We start from the raw sequence: 21,163 nt of genomic DNA on the forward strand, positions 1-21,163 counted from the left end.
GCAACAGTCCAGTTTTCTATGTGGAGACAGCGTTTACACTGGAATCTGCCTTTGACAGCTTTTTTAGATCAAATATGAAATTCAGCAGTCTAACTGACACACAATACAAAACAATAACTACACAACAAACTAACTATAGCCTCCAAACACGCTAAACGTCACTAATGTCTCACATATGAAAACTCTCTCTTTCTTTCGCTCGCCCGCTTTCCGTCGTGGGTGTCACTCCTAAAAACTTCCCCTTCTCCCTAAACAACCAAATGTCACATGTTGCCTTATCATTTTTTTGATTGGCTGACATGGTAAACTCTAACACCAATAGAGAAGGGGTGTTTTTTCTTTTTCTTTTTTCACTCGCAAGTGGAGAGCGTATGCTAGGCTGTCTGTAGAAAACGCCGTTTTTGTCTAGCATCCCTGTTGAGAATAACCTTTGCAAATAAACAACAGCTAATAATATAAGATCAAAATATTTTATTTGATGTATTGTCATAAATGACAGGAGAAAAAGGCCATGTATAGCAGGACTACTCAATTACACACTAAGGTGGGCCAGATTTTCTAACCAAAAAAAATTTTTCCCTGGCTCAGACACGCAAAAGTTAAACACGACCATACACTAATTGCAAATTAAACACAGTGATTTTGAATTGTGATGTGATGGTAAAATAAATATTTGTCAGTCTAAACTGGGTTAAATCTACGGGGTTAATGATGGGGAGGAGACGGAGAGAAACTCTCTTCCCTGAGTACAGCTACAGAACCCACTTTCTGAAACGGACCCTGCTCACCATTCACCGACAATTCTGAGCTAACAAGTTGCATGTTATTCTTGGATGCGCTTGCAGGACCGGATTTAAAATAGCATGACAAACATATCATACCTGTTAAAGCCAAACAGTATCATCAACGTAGCCCGAAGGACATTTGCTAATAAGATGAAGTTAGCTAAGTCAGCTGTCTCATCGTAGCAAAAAAAAAAAGCACCACCTACCGTTCTTTATGCAACTTCAAATGTCGGACAAAGTTGGAAGTTGTTCCATCTCCGTCTGTGATTCTCTTCTTGCATGTTTTGCATATGCATTTCGTTTTTTGTTGACTACTTCTTAGTTTGTGTACCAGAAAGAAATTACTCTTGGAAGCATTTTTGGCTCGAGCGTTTTTGTTCTTGTTTTTTTCAAATCTGGTTAATTTGATTGGCTGTGCTACAGCCCACGCTCAAATACATACGGAGTGTGGTAAGAATGAATGAATGAATAAAGTGAATTAATGGTCCGCACTTTTTATATAATATGTATGTTAAATTTTAGATTTGGGTAAAATATCAAGTCTTTTCAAGTAAACAGGTTCAAGTCCAATTCAAGTCCCAAGTCACTGGTGTAAAAGTCCAAGTCAAGTCACAAGTCTTACAACCTTTTTTCAAGTCAAGTCTAAAGTCATAAAATTAATGACTTGAGTCGTCCAAGTCATGTGACTCGAGTCCACACCTCTGCAGGCAAGCAGTCACTCACTCGCTTGGCAGCGCACATGTGTGGGTACCGCTGCTTTGAGACTGAATTGAGCAGAGGTTACAACTATGACAGCTTCCATGAAGACTTGAGGAGGCTCTACAAGATGGCCGCTGTGGAGGGCAAAGATATGGTTTTCCTCTTTACAGATACTCAGGTATTGCAACAAGATTGAGCAACAAAAGTACTTACAATATTTCAGTTTCTGTGTACTTACTGTGTTTAACTATTAAATCTGTTGTAGACTGTAGTAGAAGAATTTTTGGAGAATATAAACAACATGCTAAACTCTGGTGAGGTGCCTAACCTTTTTGAAAAAGACGAGCTAGAACAAGTACTTGCTGCTACCTGCCCTATAGCCATAGAGGCTGGAATCAGTGAAGAGAACAGGGATGAGGTATGTACAGTACTTATGTAAATACATAAAGTGTAGAAAACATGTGTCATTTAAGCAGTAAAGATTAAATACAGTGTCAAGTATATCTACATTATTTGTGAGAAAATAAATGAATTAAAATTTTCTGTGAAAGTTAGGACAAAGTTACAGTCAACAAAAATTAACAAATGCAATCTCGACACAGAACTTTGTTTTCGGATACTACCCAAAATTTTAACAAATTAGAATGTGGGAAGAACGTGGAGTCATGAATGTTCATATCCTGAAAAGTGTTGTTTTCTAATCGACTGGCTTTTCTTAAATGTAGGAAATCATTCTTTAACTACCAGATATAATCACTTAGTGTTTTCAGCGACAGTACATAGATCTTCAACAAGATCGAAAAAATGAAATTAAACATTAATTTCTAATATAAGAGAAGCATGATGAAGCCTGACCTTTGTGAGTTGTTTAAAGAAGATAATAAACACCTAGCAAAGCATCTGAGATTCCCACTATGGGCTAAAATTTCCACAGACTGTATAAAAGCAGACAGTTAAAATCAGTGTCCCAGGCAAGAGGAAAGAACACATGAGAGCTGATGCTATTTGCCTGTTGTGTTCTTCTATGTGTGTGTGTCGTTTTTACGTGTCTGTGATGGTGCATTCAGGTGTTTCAGTTTTTCATCTCCCGTGTACAAGAAAAACTGCACATTGTGCTGTGTATGAGCCCTGTGGGCGATGCTTTCAGGTCCCGATGTCGCATGTTGCCTTCACTGGTTAACTGCTGCACTATTGACTGGTTTGTGCAGGTATGCTGCTATAACTCTGTTTCTCTGATATATATGAATCACTCAGTATATACGTCACTACCCTTGTCGATGGAATCACTATTGTTCATGTAAAGTAATTCTAATATAACCCTTTTTTTTTTACACCACCGTCCCTTTAGATTGAATTCTTTTTCATAATCTATAGCTTTAAGGTAATCCTATTCATGTCCCTTTTTATAGAAACAAATTGTTTCATCATCGTCATGGAAGTTGTAGTTTCTATATTTTTTAAGCTTCTTTTGAACTTATTACTTAAAAAAAAACTTTTTATAATTTCTATTTTTAAATAAATGCTTTATGTCCATCTGCTGGCGCTCTGCTGAATAACTGTTCAGTTGACAGGAGCTAAAGGTCAAAGCTACAAATCGTTGTCCTCGCTGCTAACTTGATGTCACTTTCCTGTCTTTCGCTGTACGTTCTGGTGCTCAGTGGCCCCGGGAGGTGCTGCTCTCTGTCTCTGAGGCCTTTTTCCAGAATGTGGACTTTGGCAATGAGAAGCTAAAACAGAACATCTCTGCGATGTGTGTCGAGATACATGTTAGTGTCACTGAAATGGCTGAGCGCTTCTACTTAGAGCTGAGACGCCGGTACTACACCACACCTACCTCCTATCTAGAGCCTATCAACCTCTACCTAAGCATTCTTGGGAACAAGAGACAGCAGTTAGTTCTGGTATGTCAACACAATTATGGGTAATTTTTCACATATGTTGTTGATGATGAATTGTTACCTGATATTGTGTAGGACAAATAGCAGCTAGATACATTAGCTGGTGGTGAGTACTAATAGTCAGTTTTATTTTTACTGTGACTGTAATGCATCATGAGTTGTTATGTCAATTATATCAAACATAATAATTATGTACGCGTGTGTTACTGTATAGGCCAGGGATCGTGTAAAGAATGGTGTCACTAAGCTGCTGGAGACCAATGAGCTTGTAGACAAAATGAAGGTGGACCTTTCTGCTCTGGAGCCAGTCCTCAAACAAAAATCTACTGATGTTGATGCCCTCATGGAGAAGTTGGCTGTAGATCAAGACAAGGCTGATGAGGTCTGTCTGTGTTTTATCACAAAACTTTCAAAAACGTGTCTGATGTTGCCTATATTTCAATTATAAATCATGGCAACTCTTTGTCATTACTTCATGAGCATAACTAAAATAATTCTCCTTGTCACAGGTACGTAAAGTAGTAAAAGAAGATGAGGCACTGGCCCGAGTTAAGGCTGAAGAAACCCAGGCCATTGCAGATGATGCACAGAGGGACTTAGATGAGGCTCTGCCAGCTTTAGAGAGTGCCAACCAGGCCCTCAGATCTCTTCACAAGGCTGACATCTCTGAGATCAAGGTGTTCACTAAACCCCCAGCCCTAGTGATGACTGTCATGGAGTCTGTCTGCATCTTGCTTGATTGCAAGTGAGTATACACTATTTTCTTAAAAAAAATAATAGATAAATAGATAGCTTCTTAACATGATACACTTTTATTAGGTATCCATCCTGCACTGGTGATGGTTTCTAAAAGTGCAACTCTTTATAATCCCAATAATAGAATCACAGTAATGTAATAACTTTATCACTCCTTCACTCCACCGGGACTATTTTTTCAATCTTATGTATTTTGCGTTTAACATTAAACAGAGATTACCCATAAATTTCTGAATTAAATCTTCACAATATCATATCCTCTTTAGGATTTTGACACTTGCTGTTGTGCTCAAAGAATTTTCAGTACTTTGAAAAGATCAACTAATCTCACGGTCTAATGTATCAAGCAACCGTGACATTTCTTTAGTCCTTAATGTTAACAGTGTCTCACTAACTTTCTTCTCTCCTAACAGACCAGACTGGCTAAGTGCCAAGCAATTACTGGGCGATCCCAACTTTCTCAGACGTCTGACAGAATATGACAAGGACAATATCAAACCTAGGATCCTGCTGAAACTACAGAAATACATCAACGACCCTAATTTCATGCCTGAAAAGGTCAGTTTGGATATTTTGGCAGATTAAAAAATGTCAAAGTACAAACAGAGCCAGTGAAAATAACAACTTCTTACTGTATCATTATGACTAAACATGTGGTTTTTCGGATAGTATAACTTATCAGAAATTCTGAAGTGTTTCAGTATGTTTTTGCTTGGCTTTATTTCTTATTGTGTTGCTCTTGTTAGGTGGAAAAGGTATCAAGGGCGTGCAGGTCCATGTGCATGTGGGTCAGAGCTATGGATCTTTACTCTAGAGTCTTCAAAGAGGTTGGCCCCAAGAGAGAAAAACTGGCCAAGGCACAGGTCAGTTACAGAGTGCATTGTTGATGTGCAGGCATTGTTAGCTGAAGCTGAAATAAATTCATGTTCTAGGTTTACCTCACTAAGGAAAAATATGTTCTTACAGGCTTATTCAAATGTAAATTATTAAGTGTTTCAAAGTAATTATAAGGATTCAACCTGTAAAAAAAATAACAGGTTTATCCTGTGGGAGCCCTGATTTAGGGTTTTAACATTATCTATCATTCAGAGTTGTGCTAATTTTAGCCAAATCATACAGGTTAAGGGGGAAATTATAATGTAGATATGAAATAGTTTGTAATATTTTGGGGGTTTTTTTGGTTTGTTAATAGTGTTACACTAAACCAGGACAAACATATCTGCATTTGTGGGACTATGACTGCTGACATTTGAGTAAAATGTTGATCTAAACATTATTTCTTCTTCATAAACATAAGAAAGAGTTAGTGTTGTCTGTGTTACCTGCTATATATAAACACAAAGCGACTTAATGTCTTGAGCAGACATATTACCAATGCACCAGATGTTACCGTGATAGAATGATGAGGTCTAAAGAAGGAGATGATCAGTTTGATGCTGTTCACTTGTGGATCATGAGTCACAGTTTACATAATGGAAGTTTGTAAGCTACCCAGTCTACGATGGGTCACTGCAAAGCCAAGTGTTGGTGGTGGTCTTCAGCTCTCTCATTAGTGTTTTATTCCACTCGCTGTTTCAGATTGGGGAATTTTAGAAAATTTAAGGCAGGAGACTGCTATTTTCAAGACAAACGCATCGCTGGATCTCTATGGGCTTTACCAATGTTATAGTACTGTAGCTAGAGCTATGCAGCTTATTGCTTTAAGGAGCAGTCAAGATTTTGGCCAGAGTACGTTACAGCACTAAGTCTGATGTAGGTTTGGCATATGTGCACTAAACTTAATGATGAGAAATAAAAACCAGACCAACACATACAATACTTCCAAATATTGCTTTAATGATTCCTGTATGATATTACCCTACCATTTTCCTCTTCCTCTGTGCTTACTCATTTGTGCAGGAAGAGCTGGATGTGACCATGGCAACCCTAAAAGAGAAGCAGAAGCTTCAGGAGGTGGAGAACCAGATCAAGGTCCTGGAGGAGCAGTTTGATAGCAGCATGAACGAGAAAGAAGATTTGGGTGAGAGTTGTGCCAAAAAGTACAACATAAAATATACTCTGTGAAATCAGTTCTACCATCTGTCTTTTATTAAATGTTTGATATAACTTGCCGTCTTTGGCTTGCTAAAATTCTTTCTCTTTCTTTTTCATCAAAGTTAATACGATGGCTCTGACACAGGCCCGTCTGATCAGGGCAGGGAAGCTAATGTCCGCTCTTGGTGACGAACAAGTACGCTGGGAAGAAAGTGTAGCCCTGTTTGAGCAAGAGATCATCAATGTTGTGGGAAATGTCTTCATTGCAGCTGCTTGTGTGGCATATTATGGCGCATTTACTTCCCACTATAGACAGCTGGTAGATACAGGTTTATTCTGTGCTTTTTAAGGTTTTACAGGCTGCTCTAACAAAGAATTAGCAGCTTGTGCCTTTAGTATGAGTTTAGTCTAATTTTTGAAAATCGGTAGAAAATAGGACACTACATAAGACAAACAAAAGCTGGGCCCAGTTTTCTCATTACTGCTCTTGTGCTCAGTCACACGCAATCGTATCGTAATGGCCTTAAACCTTGTTTGTTTTTATTGTAAGACAGGAAATAACATGCAATAATAAGGGATGAAATGAGGAAAACAGTAGAAACTCTGGAGGATACAACCTCAGTTGTTGTGCTTGTGTGCGCTCTGTTTCCCTCTCACCAGCTAATTGATCAGTGGATAACGCAGTGCCAGAACCTGAACATCCCAATCAGTTCCACTTTTAGCCTGATTAACATTCTTGGTGATCAATATGTCATCCGCCAGTGGAATGCAGAAGGTTTGCCTCGTGACACTGTTTCTACAGAGAATGGCATCCTGGTGACTGAGGGCCACCGGTGGCCTCTTATGATCGACCCACAGGATCAGGTGAACTAGAAACAAGGATCAAGTAGCATCCATGTAGTGCCGATAATTCCAACACTGATTACTTTATGAATGAAATGGGTTATTTTTTTAACACTTTTACAATTATCTGTATAATCCCAAGTCATTAATATTCATTTCACACATTTATTACACGAGAACCTTATTTTTAAAACTAATTTTGATTTTGAAAATAGTGGTATACAGCTGCATAGTAAGGATAAATAAGTTTAAATTCGTTCTTACAAATTTTTTAAAGAAGTCATCTTCATCACATTAGGGATTAAGGATTATTTCTTTCATTCTCAGGCCAACCGATGGATCCGCTCCAAGGAGGCTAAACATGGTCTAAAGGTGATCAAGCTAACGGACTCTGGCTTCCTTCGTACCCTAGAGAATGCCATAAGCATGGGTGTCCCTGTACTGCTAGAGGAGGTAGGATTGCACCACTCATGTGACAGTAAAACAGACTTAATCATAAAAAAGACAATTCGTGGTCAAATGTTGTATTCTAATTGTGTACTTTTTTAAGGTGGGCTAACACTGGGCGACATTAAATAAGTTGAAGACCTTTATTGGACACATTGTTATTAAATAGTGTTTTTAATTTTGCGTTGTCCCAGGATATCATTATAAAAGAGTTCACTGTCTAGTTAAGAAAAGCATGTGTACTGTGAATGGCTCTGTTTGGGTATTTTGTGTGTGTGTAGTTAAAGGAGACCCTGGATCCAGCACTGGAGCCCGTCTTGTTGAAGCAGACGTTTGTGGCTGGCGGCCGAACAATAATCCGACTGGGAGACTCGGATATTGACTATGACAAAAATTTTAGGTTCTATATGACCACTGTTAGGGTTCAATGTTGAGAGAGGAATCCATAAATAACCACAGATCCAGGCGTGTGCAATTTAGACGGCATTTTAATGAACACGTGTGAGTTCAACAACCCAATCAGTATTGAACTGTCTTTACCATATTCAGACAACGGTTTTATGGGGTTAAGATAGTACAGCCCCCTTTTCTGTTGCTAGGCAGATTTAAACAAAGCATACGTCACTCCAAAACCACAATGACTCTTAACATAGTCTAAAACAGAACATCTTCTTCGGGTCGACGCCAAGCGCTTCCTGTCTCCATCCTGCCCAGGCTTATCTTCCTGGAACATCAGGTGCACTTCCTGTACAAAATGTCACTCATGCACAACTTTGCAGTCATAAACTCTTACCTACTAAATGAGTCTATCTGTGTGTGTGCACACGTACGTGAGGGGCGCGTGCATGCTGTGTACTGCGTGACGTGTCGTGACCTCTCGTACTATATGTGTCTGTATGTGTGTCTCGCCCTTAAATGCTCTCTTTGCTTTCAGTTTCACTTCTGCAAAAGCCTGCAACTTCAAAGACATATAACTTCCTGTCTCTGCCCTCTACACAGAAACACTGAGATCATAGAAGCATTAAAAACATTTAAATTATAGATTCAACTCAACCGTTTAAAGTGGTTCTTCTTGGACCTGTAATAAAGACTGTAACCATATATTTGAACATCTGAATGCATCTAAATGCAACATCACTATTAATACTGAAATGTTAATGATGATTATAAAAATAGCAGCAAATAATAGCAGTAAAATATTCCTACTCCTCTCAATCCCCTCTCCATACATTATGTTGGGTCACTCCTTGGCCCATTCAGCTGCTTCCCTGTCCACCCCTGACGTCATGGACATTAGAATCACTTTTCCCACTCTGACCCTCTCTCGGCATTCTGTGATTTAGCGAACCAGACAACCCCATGTCATCTAGGTGGTCTTAGTAATGAAAGGCCTGCTCCCACTTGAGAACACTCATGCTTAAGGTTAATCACACCAAAGTATCAGCGAGCCTAAAGTTGATCGGGGGCATGAGAGAATAAGAGTGCGAGCAGAGCTCAATCAGCACTCCTCCCTCACCCCTGAACTCACTCATACCCGGTGAGAGACCCCCTACACTTGTGAATCTCCAGTGGTCTATCCCTTTCCTGGGTCCCTCTCTAGTGGAAATCAGGCCGCCTGCAAAGGATAGAAAACACCTTCTCCTCCTACTACGGCTCTAACTTACTCTGTTCCTCAAGTGCTCTCTTTATTCAAACCTGATTCAACCTAATATTACTCAAAACATAAACCTAATTTCGTATTTGGTTTTTGACTTTTATTTTTATATCTTAATCAACCGTACTCAGCATTTGTAAAACTCTTAAAAGCACTGCCTTTAAGAGAATCGAAGGAAGCACGTCTCTGCATGTGCTTCCTCTTGCTCCTTATCTGATCATCAACATCCTGCGCACAAAACTGTCACTGCTGCAAGGGCCTACCTCTCATCTAAAGTCACCTATCACAAAAAATGTATCAAGAAAATCATTAAAAAACAACCACTTTAATCACTCCGTGTAAGCACATAGTTAATTGCTCCTAAATAAATTTCACCATAGCTAAAAGCTTAACTCTACCTGTATTTTAGAACTCACATTTCCTGTGTTATACCCTGTTTTAATATGACATTTTATTTCATTTTGCTGCTCTTAATGTAATGATACACTCTAATTTATACTTTATCAGACTTAACCAAACTATATAAGCTTTCTCCCTTTGCTTCTGTTTTAAACAACAACTTGGTTACTTCAACAAGCATTTGTTATTCTGTACCTGCATTTTATATAATAAGACTAATTTAGAGCTGCATGTGTTATCTCAATATTTTGCATGTCACACAGTTTAGTCACCACCAAACTCCTATTCAGTTCCTCTTGTCTGTCACTTGTTACAGGGCCAGCTCAAATTCAGTTAAAAGCTAAATGAATTTCAGGCCCTAGGCCTCAAATCTATACTGTCCTGTGTGTTGATGAACTCTATATGTCTGTAAGCGTGTGTAATCCTTCAATAACTCAGGTCATTCTCACAGTAGATTGGCTAATCATAACGTTAACCAAAAGTTTGTGACCCTCAAGAGACGACTCTCTGAGCCACAACTCCGTTAAAGGCACAAAAATGCAATGTGTATGAAAAAATCATTTCTACATATATAATCTCCAATATTATTCATTTGAGTCATCGAGACTTTTAACATCCTCATAAAAGCTCTCCTCTACCCTAGAAATAAATCTATTTACTATCTGTTTCTAAAGCCTACATTATAACAACTTATTTTAAAAATCAAAAAGAAATCCCACATTTTTTACTCATAAAATGTTCACTATTTTCCCCAAAGCATATCCTTTATTCCCACAATTTCCCTCTAAGTTTGGTGTACAACTTCTTATTAACACCAGCAATTTATCTTCTAAACAGAATGCAGTTCATTTTACTCCTTTCTTTAGATTTAACAATCTCTGCCTCAGTTTTACCATATCTAAATTATCAAACAACCCCAATCGTTATAAAATCCTAGTAAAACCCATTTCAAATTAAACAAATTAAATCTTAAACCCCTCTCTTTTTTGACACATCTCATGTGGCAAAAAACTCAAAATGCTCCACCCAAGCTTAACCAATTAAAAGGGAAAAAGGTTAGTCATATCATATCATTTCTCAGAACACTTCAGCCATCCTCCTCTCCGGTATTTTGCTCCAGCCCTGAAAACCTGTGTTTCAGGAACAAAATCAATTTAATCATCATGTCAAATCTTCTCAAACTCGTTGCTCCATCGAACTCTGGATCCTTGGAACTTCCTGGAAACAAAACCTTTACTCAACTCTCCCCCTATATGATCCAATCTGTGTCATGACAAAAACAAACTTAAACAAAACAGTTATTAATCATGAGTTACCTCAGTTAATGGTAACTTGAATCTCATCAAACAATGTTTCCCTTTTAGCATTTTGCATTCTCCCAACAATATAATGTAATCCCATAATCTAACCCCAGTAAAAAGAAATTTTCTCCAAACATACATCAGCAACCCAAAATCAGCATCCCCAGATTTAAGTCTCCCACTTGTCCTGCTTATGGCAAAAGCAAAACAAAGCATCCCCTTTCTTTTCCTCACATGATAAATTTGTCCACATTTATTCATCCCCACCTTAGTCTAGTCACTCACATTCACTCACATGCATTCACACATGATATTTTTTGCTGATCTGCAGCCTTCCGCGCACGTCATCAGATGCTCCACATCAGCAAAATGAGCTCAATCATTTGTTTTATTTCGTTTTCCTTTTTAGGAAAATAATTCTCTATACTTTTGACTGGATTGACTCGCTGCAATCCTTACTTGGTAATTTGTCCGCGCCGTCAGTTCACTCTCTTCCAGGCCTGCTTAGAGCAAAAATGAGAAAAAAGAGCTGATTGTTAGCTCATCAAAGTACAAAACAAAATCACCTGACAGGTTTTTTCTTAAGTGCACTGTTCCAAAAACTATGGGCCCTTTTAGACATGTCCATGTTTATCAAAACTCCCTCTATTAAAATGAAAAACAACAGCCCCAAAAAATCTTAAACAATCTTAAATTTCACCCATTCAACACATTGAAAACCTTGTCAAAAGATCAAAAACCGTTTGCACAATGTCACCCTTCCTCACTTTGGCATGTTTTCATTCAGCATATGATATAAACCGATTTTGACAACGTGTCATCACTACATTATAAATTTCCTGTCCAAATCTGCACCTCTGAACAGACCTGACCACCGTAATCAAATATCCTGATACTTTACCAGTATATATTTCGCCGAATAATCTTCAACAACCACCACTCTCTCTTGAACTGAAAGCCTCCGACACACACGCACACAGGAAGTGTCTCTGCTCCACCTAATTTGCATAGACTCACAGCTCAACAGCCAACTTGACAAGAGAAATACATGTTTAAACCTTAACACATTATTGAATTATTCCCATTTTCTTTCTATACTACTCACCGGTTTTGATCACTCAGTACGAGAGCACTCCTAAGTCACTTTTTTTTTTTTAAACTGCTTTAGTCCCTTTTCTTCTGTTAATTCCCATAGCTCCTTTGAGTCAACTTCAACTTCAAGCTTTAAGTCCATTTTATTAAACATTCACACCGTTCTCTCACTCATACAAGCAGCAAGCTGATCTTCATTGCATATGCTTGTGTTCTTAGCCAGGTTTTTAATCAATATCTGTTCATTAATCTTCATGAGCTTGTCTCTGTAAGGTTAATGCATTCTCTGTTTGTATGTATATGTGTATGTGTTATTTTGCATATATGGCTTCACAGTCTCCCAGACACTTCCCAATTCTCCAGTTAAACAGTCAGTTGTTTTGTTTTTTTTTTTTTTTTCCCGAATTACTAACCCAAACTTTAATTTCCCACCTTGAATAAAAGCACTCCTGGTCTTCAGCCAGGTGTTAGGGCTTGCTTTTCAGGTTCATGGACACATGATTCTGTGAACACTTCAACCAGAAACTTGCCTTAACTTATCCAGTGTTGTTAACCTATAATTTTCTTCCGACTGGTGCGTCTGGAGAACTGGTCCAAGTCTGCTTTACTCCTGAAAATAACAAAACTAAGACATTTTCATTATTATCACAAGTGCTTAAATAACCCATTTCTCTATCTCTGATCAGAAACACCAATTATGCCATGCATGTAAGCGTGTTCTTCCTTGCATTTTATGTTAATTAAGTGTAAACTGCTTCTTCATTAAATTAATTCATTGAGTTCTTCGTTGCATTTCTATGTATTCATGTTAATGTACTCTACGTGTAAGCTGTTTCTTCATTGCATCTTAAATTATAATCAGTTTTACTTCAGGCATTTTTCACTGAGGTTTAGATTCAAACTATCTCACTTCTGATTCATTTCAAAAATAATCTCACATGTAACAATTTATGTATGTGTGTTTTCAATTCATTAAAGTAATGACAATTATTTTCTTTCATTATTTTTACCTTTTGTATTGTTTACCTCTTTGTTGTGCTGTGGTGGACATCCCTAAACAATTCATGAGTTCAGGCTTCAATTTCCAATCCAATTATATCCTATATTCTCGCAGTCAAACTCGTCCAGCTTCATCTCTCACTGGTCCTTTTTCATTCACAGTGTCCTGTTCGGGCTTCAAAGTTCCAGCAAACACAGTTTGTTCCTTCTCTTTTTCTTCTCCAGTCTTCTCTTCCAAAATTACTCCAAGCATGGCAAATATGACACTCAATGTCCAGTGCTCTTCCACAATTCTTTATCCCACTGTTCAACTGCCCAGCCTGTATTTTCACAGTACATGTTGCATTAATCTTACATGCTGCTGCTGGTCATCAGTCGTCATCAGTGTTACTGGATCAGTGGCACTGCTGTTTGCCTGCTGTATTCAAGTCCACGATGTTCTGTCAGTCTTCATCAGGCGATTAACTGTCCTTTGAACTTCTTCTCAGTTTCAGGGACAAAGTGAGAGATCAAGCCGCACAATTTCGAGCCAAAGACTGGCTTACTCTCCCAATTCTGTTAATCTATTGTTCTGGTGCTGCACTCAAGGTTCCAAAGTTGAGAGACGTCCACCTGTATTGGCACACTAAAGCATACAATTAGTATTATATTCATTTTTCTTAAAGGCTTCATTTGCTTCCTGTGCCTAGAGGTAACTCATCTGTCTCTCTGTGTTCTTTCTGTACACACTCAGTTCCTTTTATGGGCATGCAGAGTTCCTGTTCACTATTTCCTGTTCTCTGCAGAGTCTGTCTCTCTTTGTATTTATAGTCTAAAAACCCTCTTTAATTCTACTAAATCTTGATCTAAAAAACAATACACCTTCATTTCACTCACACACATTTAAATAGAGCTCTTTCACACATCAGAACAACTAACACTTCTCCACACACATCACCCTTCACCCTTCTTTAGATCAGTTTGTAGCGTATACACTTATATGTTTTCCATCAGAAAAAATAAACTCAATTTCTCATAACCTCACTCATGCGTTTCTTGAATTAAAGCACTTGCAAACTTTAAACCTCCTATTTTACATCACAAAAGAAATATATTTCCCACTCCTTTATTTCATACACACTTTTAAAGGTTCTAACCTCTTTCAGACGCCATGAGTCGTCTCACACACCCTGCCTTTTCTCTCACTCAGAGAACTCACGCAGAGTCACTCCAATCAAATACTGACAGCATTCACACAGTTAAAATCACACAAAATACGCTTTCATACGAGTATTTTGGACATGCCTTCCATGATCAGAAAGAGCAAGTCAAAAGAAAAAAGAAAAAGAAAACTGAAACCTCTCATCGTCCTCACAGCTTCTCCCCACACACACATAACTGAAAAATAAAACACACCAACATTTATGGCTCACGAAATATACATCTATCAAAATTCAGTCATTTACTATACATCCACACTAATATATTCAAACTGTATTTATACTCTCGTAATAAGCAAAACCAACCTCTTATATACAGGAAAATTGGCAAACAATAGTCATAAAGCTCAATACTCTCGAAACTGAAACCACCCTCTCTGCGCATCACCGCTGCTCATTTGCATTTACACACACCATCAGTGCACATCCGGCTGTGCATTGCTGACACAGAGACTGATCTTACTCATAGATCTCATATTTTATATTACACAGAGACGTCTTATTAATTACAACTGCACAGATTTTTCTAGGCCTCTTAAACCTATATAATTTCGACAAATTTAATAATTAACGGTCCAACCGATCAAGTCCCAGACTTTTTTGCGACCAATTTTAGCCAGTATTCCGTCCCTGACGGTGGCCCGATTGCTAATGCCCTAACCAAATTTATCGTAGCCAAAAAAGCGCAAAATAGGGGACTTGAACCCCTAGCAATTTCGGAGTTTCCCAACTTCTCCCCCGCTGTCGACGGTACTATCCCTACTCACTGGTAGGTCTAGGGTCAGCGTCCTGCCCTAGCGCAAGCGTTACCAAGGAGAAAAATGCGCTTCTTAAGGGTCCCAGACTCCTCGTCCTAAAGTAATTTAGAATAATTTGAAACAACAATCTACACCCAAAACAGGATTAAGATTAAGGACAACCCTCAACAGTTTTGGAGATTCCCAAGTCCTCCTCGAATGTTGCCCGAAACTATCCCTAGTCATCGCTAGGTGAAGGATAGATTTCTCTATCCAGCAGGGAGCGTCACCTCCGAGAAAGTTCTTAAGGGTTGCATAACCAATGGGACTTGAACCCACCAAATGACCAAATTCCCTACCATTCTAAGTTCACTTAGCAGTCCAACTGCTTTCTCTTTTCATTCTTTTATTCTCATTACTCAGTACTGTCACTTATACTTCATTATCATTACTTCAACCGGTAAACCTCATAAAAATTTCAGCAAACTCAAAACAGACATTTACCAGTAATTTTCAGTGAGTAGACTTTAATTTGACATGTCCAATCTAGCACATTTTGGAAAATTCAACAGGTATGTGCCTTACCTTTGTTTAAGCCGGCTTGTCTCTCACTTCAGACCACTGACTCGTATCTGAACATTTAATCACCACGGACCCTGGATCTCTCCATCTACACCAAAATTCCCTCTCTCTCACCGGAACGAGTCCCCAAATGTTAGGGTTCAATGTTGAGAGAGGAATCCATAAATAACCACAGATCCAGGCGTGTGCAATTTAGACGGCATTTTAATGAACACATGTGTGAGTTCAACAACCCAATCAGTATTGAACTGTCTTTACCATATTCAGACAACGGTTTTATGGGGTTAAGATAGTACAGCCCCCTTTTCTGTTGCTAGGCAGATTTAAACAAAGCATACGTCACTCCAAAACCACAATGACTCTTAACATAGTCCAAAACAGAACATCTTCTTCGGGTCGACGCCAAGCGCTTCCTGTCTCCATCCTGCCCAGGCTTATCTTCCTGGAACATCAGGTGCACTTCCTGTACAAAATGTCACTCATGCACAACTTTGCAGTCATAAACTCTTACCTACTAAATGAGTCTATCTGTGTGTGTACACACGTGCGGGGGCTGCGTGCATGCTGTGTACTGCGTACGTGTCGTGACCTCTCGTACTATATGTGTCTGTATGTGTGTCTCGCCCTTAAATGCTCTCTTTGCTTTCAGTTTCACTTCTGCAAAAGCCTGCAACTTCAAAGACATATAACTTCCTGTCTCTGCCCTCTACACAGAAACACTGAGATCATAGAAGCATTAAAAACATTTAAATAATAGATTCAGCTCAACCGTTTAAAGTGGTTCTTCTTGGACCTGTAATAAAGACTGTAACCATATATTTGAACATCTGAATGCATCTAAATGCAACATCACTATTAATACTGAAATGTTAATGATGATTATAAAAATAGCAGCAAATAATAGCAGTAAAATATTCCTACTCCTCTCACCACAAAGATGGCCAACCCACATTACCTGCCAGAGGTAAGGACAGCAGCACACCTACTCAAACCTACTTATACTATATGTGTACAAAAGCAGTACTGTAAAGAGATGCAGTCATATGTCAACCAGCAAAACCCTATAGCTGAACAGTCTAGGAGAATAATAATAATAATGGATTGCATTTATATAGCGCTTTTCTAGGCACTCAAAGCGCTTTACAATTCCACTATTCATTCACTCTCACATTCACACACTGGAGGAGGCAGCTACAGTTGTAGCCACAGCTGCCCTGGGGCAGAATGTGGCTACAGTCTGCCCCAGGGCATTTAGTGTGAGAATGGGCTCACACTAAATGCAGTCATGTACTCTCTCATTAGTTCAAGCCAACAGTGCATACATACATCACAGACATTATAAAAGAGAGACATGGCCTCCAAAGAATCCTGAATTAAAACCACAAAGACGATCATTGAGACCAGCAAAGTAGTTCAAGGTTTCATTGTGATTTAATGAGTTTCTGTTTCCACCTTTTAAGGTATGCATCAGAGTTACAATTATCAACTTCACTGTCACTAAATCTGGCTTAGAAGACCAACTTCTCAGGTAAATACATGCACACACATGAAAAAAGCTATTGCATTTCAACTATGTAACAAGTAGAGATGGACCGATGCGATATTACGTATCGGTATCGGTCCGATACTGACCTCAATTACTGGATCGGATATCGGAGAGAAATAAAAAATGTAATCCAATCCGAAGTATCACAAAATCACCTCACAAAACGCGCTACTTGGCGTAACCCAGCTCGGCGCATCGGAGTAGTATGTGTTACGTGATAGAGCGGCTGTTGTCTGCAACACCTGTCGGCGGTCTGGTGGAGCACGTGGAGCCTCGCTACATGCTTCCAAAACGCAGCATTTTATCTCGGCGAAAACTATCCCAGAGAAGTAAAGCAAGTGTGTAAGTTCATCCCTGAATGTTTGCATAGTATTTCCACGTTAAGCTTAACAACTGATATATGGAGCCACAGCTGGACTGGCCATCGGAGTTCCATATTGAGGTGAAAAGGAAGCAATTTGTCCCGTACTTAAACTAGAATGAAAAAAAAGACAAAGCTGGAGTTATTCTGTCCTTGCTGCAAAGCTGATTCTTCTGCTCTCATTCCCCTCCTGTTGCTACTTCAAACATGAAACTGATCAATGATCAGCTGGTCGGCTTTTCTGTCGCAAATCCTGCCTTTCTTGTTTGTTTATCGCCCACTTTGCGCTAGAGAGAGGAGACCAGTGGATAAACAGCAGCAGCACGTTTAAGCTTAATTAGCTGTCGTTAGAATTTCTTTAATATTACTTTCTAGTATCAGCTGATGTTTGCTGGAGCCACAGCTGTAAAAGCTGCTGGTCATGATATCGGTTTGGATATGTGATGAGAGGGAAACATGAAGATGAAACCAGGAGATGTCCTTACTGAATCATCAGAGCTGAACAAGGGCCCGTTCTTCGTACCTCGCTAAGTAAGTTAGCCGGATTTGAATGTTGACGATTTCGCGTGATCTTGGATCGTTCGGTTCTCCGAAGCTCATCTGGGACTTGCTGTCATAGCAACAGATCCGTAAGCGTAAACCTGCTCGGGAGCAGGTTTACTTTATGTAAACAGGATTAGATCGCGGCCACTCAGGTATGTCCGCTGCAGTTATATGAAAGCAAGAGCGATATTTCGCCACTGTTTTACCATAAATAAATATTATCAATGTAACTAAAGATAATGCAGCATTTGATTCTTTTATTGATGTCATACAGATACATACAGGTCATTTCGAAAAAAGGAAATGTACTATTAATCATTCTATTACATGTAGTAGATCATGTCAGATGTAATTCATATTTTAGAGTAGTAATAGTAAATTACTACGTGCAATCAAGATGAGAGACCCACGACTATAAAAGCGAAGGTGGATTTGGGAAGTCTGTCGCAGCCATGTCCTGTCAGTTTGTACGCGAGCAAGGAAGGTGCAAGATTGATAAGGAGAGTTTACAGAATTTAGCGTATATTGCGGGATAGACAGGATCCTTTAGCTCAGCGCGACAGTGTGCTCATAGAGAGATATCGATTCTCCCGTGAGGGTATTATTTACTTTCTTCTCTCTCTCTCTCTCTCCCTATGTATATATATATATATATATATATATATATATATATATATATATATATATATATATATATATATATATATATATATATATATATATATATGTACAGTTAAGCCCATAATTATTCATACCCTGGCAAATTTTGACTTAAAGTTACTTTTGTTCAACAAGCAAGTTATTTTTTTTGAGCAGAAATGACACAGGTGTCTCCCCAAAGATAATAAGACGATGTACAAGAGGCATCATTGTGGAAAAAATATTTCTCAGGTTTTATTTATATTTTAGCAAAAAGTATCATGTCCAGAATTATTCATACCCTTCTCAATAATCAATAGAAAAAAGCCTTTATTGGCTATTACAGCAATCAAACGCTTCCTATAATTGCAGACCAGCTTTTGCATGTCTCCACAGGCATTTTGCCCATTCATCTTTAGCAATGAGCTCCAAATCTTTCAGGTTGGAGGGTCTCCTTGCCATCACCCTGATCTTTAGCTCCCTCCACAGATTCTCAATTGGATTCAAGTCAGGACTCTGGCTAGGCCACTGCAAAACGTTAATGTTGTTGTCTGCTAACCATTTCTTCACCACGTTTGCTGTATGTTTTGGGTCATTGTCGTGCTAAAATGTCCACTGGTTCCCAAGGCCAAGTTTTTCTGCAGACTACCTGATGTTGAGAATCTTCATGTATTGCTCTTTTTCATGGTGCTGTTTACTGTGATTAGGTTCCCTGGTCCATTGGCTAAAAAACACCCCCAAAGCATTAGGTTCCCACCACCATGTTTGACAGTGGGGATGGTGTTCTTTGGGTTGAAGGCTTCTCCATTTTTATGCCAAATGAAGGCAACATCATTGTGACCAAATAATTCAATTTTTGTTTCATCTGACCATAACACTGAAGACCAGAAACCTTCTTCTTTGTCCAGATGAGCATTTGCAAAGGCCAAATGAGCTTTGGCATGCCTTAGAAGTGCCTGGAGAAGTGGCGTTTTCCTTGGTCTGCATCCGTGGAACCCAACAGTGTCCGTTGGACTGTCTGCCTTGAGACATTGCCACCAGCAGAGCCCAGATTCACCAGAATGGCCTTGGTGGTGATCCTTGGATTCTTTTTTCACCTCTCTCACTATTCTCCTGGCCAACACAGGTTTCACTTTTGGCTTCCGACAACGTCCTCTGAGATTTTCCACAGTGCGGAACATCTTGTATTTTTAATAATACTTTGCACTGTAGCCACTGGAACTTGAAAACATTTGGATATGGCCTTGTAGCCCATTCCTCACTTGTGAGCAGCCACAATGCACAGCTGCAGGTCCTCACTGAGTTCCTTTGTCTTAGCCATGAATGTCCACAGACCACCTGCAGAGAGCTGCTGTTTTTCACCTGTTGAGTTGATCAAAACAGCTATTTCCAATTAATCAGGGTAATTAGGATGCTTTAGAACAGCTTTGACTATTTGGAATGGATGGAACTTTGGATTTTCCCAGAGACTATGACAGTTTGTAAAGGGTATGAATAATTCTGGACATGATACTTCTTGCTAAAATGTAAATAAAAGCTGAGAAATATTTTTTTCCACAATGATGCATGTTGTACATCATCTTATTATCTTTTGTGAGATGCCTGTGTCATTTCCAGTCAAAAAATAACTTGCTAGTTGAGTAAAAGTAACTTTAAGTCAAAATTTGCCAGGGGTATGAATAATTATGGGCTTAACTGTATGTATATATATATATATGTATGTATATATATATATATATATATATATATATATATATATGTATGTATGTATGTATATATATATATATATATGTATGTATATATATGTATGTATGTATATATATATATGTATATATATATATATATATATATATATATATATATATATATATATATATATATATATATATATATATATATATATATATATATATATATATATATATATATATATATATATATATATATATATATATATATATATATATATATATATATATATATATATATATATATATATATATATATATATACATACATATATGTATCGGAGATCTCTGTCCAGAAGAGCGCAGTCCTGGGAACAGCTAAGATACTGCGCAGGACCCTCAAGCTCCCAGGCCTCTGGTAGAGGACCCGAGCTTGAAGGATAAACCGCCCGCAGGAGCGTGCTGGGTGTTGTGTATATACTTACTGTACTGTATATACTTACTCCCGACTTACTGTGCATGCTTCAGTCACCCCTTGCATGGGAACAGGTAAAAGTGATGGAGTGTTATGTCAAACTACACACAAAAAACCCACAATGTCAATAAATGTCACAGTACAAAAAGGGGTGTGACGAGGGGGTGCAGGACCACCACCTGTCTTTATTTGCTCTGCCCTTTTCTTGGTTGCTGTTATAAACAAACAAACAGATTATTTCAGGGTCTCTTGTCATAGACTAAAAGCAATATAAGTGATAAATATTACCATTCTGTGGAATATTCTTATATTTCACTTTTACTTTTTCCCATGTTCTAGTGGGTCCTGTTGTGGCTCTAATGTGAAAGAGGATATGATGTAATATAATATAATGTGGTATAATATAATATCACATGATATAATGTAATATCACATGATATAATGTAATATCATGGATCACTTACGAGTTTAATTTGTCAGCAACTT

At 38.4% G+C, this 21,163-nt stretch overlaps 1 protein-coding gene across 1 annotated transcript in view; it reads left to right on the plus strand.

Annotated features, from left to right (window-relative positions):
• The window catches only part of dnah6 (dynein, axonemal, heavy chain 6), a 76,122-nt gene that overhangs the window by 35,952 nt on the left and 19,007 nt on the right, over positions 1-21,163 (plus strand). The window contains 15 exon segments of the mRNA XM_039613523.1: positions 1,493-1,662; positions 1,750-1,902; positions 2,552-2,692; positions 3,143-3,385; positions 3,597-3,764; positions 3,892-4,127; positions 4,552-4,696; positions 4,885-5,001; positions 6,038-6,158; positions 6,295-6,491; positions 6,833-7,036; positions 7,343-7,468; positions 7,744-7,884; positions 16,363-16,389; positions 16,886-16,953. Of these exon segments, the coding sequence (XP_039469457.1) occupies positions 1,493-1,662; positions 1,750-1,902; positions 2,552-2,692; positions 3,143-3,385; positions 3,597-3,764; positions 3,892-4,127; positions 4,552-4,696; positions 4,885-5,001; positions 6,038-6,158; positions 6,295-6,491; positions 6,833-7,036; positions 7,343-7,468; positions 7,744-7,884; positions 16,363-16,389; positions 16,886-16,953 (2,257 nt within the window).

Source organism: Oreochromis aureus, linkage group 6 (assembly GCF_013358895.1).
Source record: "Oreochromis aureus strain Israel breed Guangdong linkage group 6, ZZ_aureus, whole genome shotgun sequence".
Classification (NCBI taxonomy): Eukaryota; Metazoa; Chordata; class Actinopteri; order Cichliformes; family Cichlidae; genus Oreochromis; species Oreochromis aureus.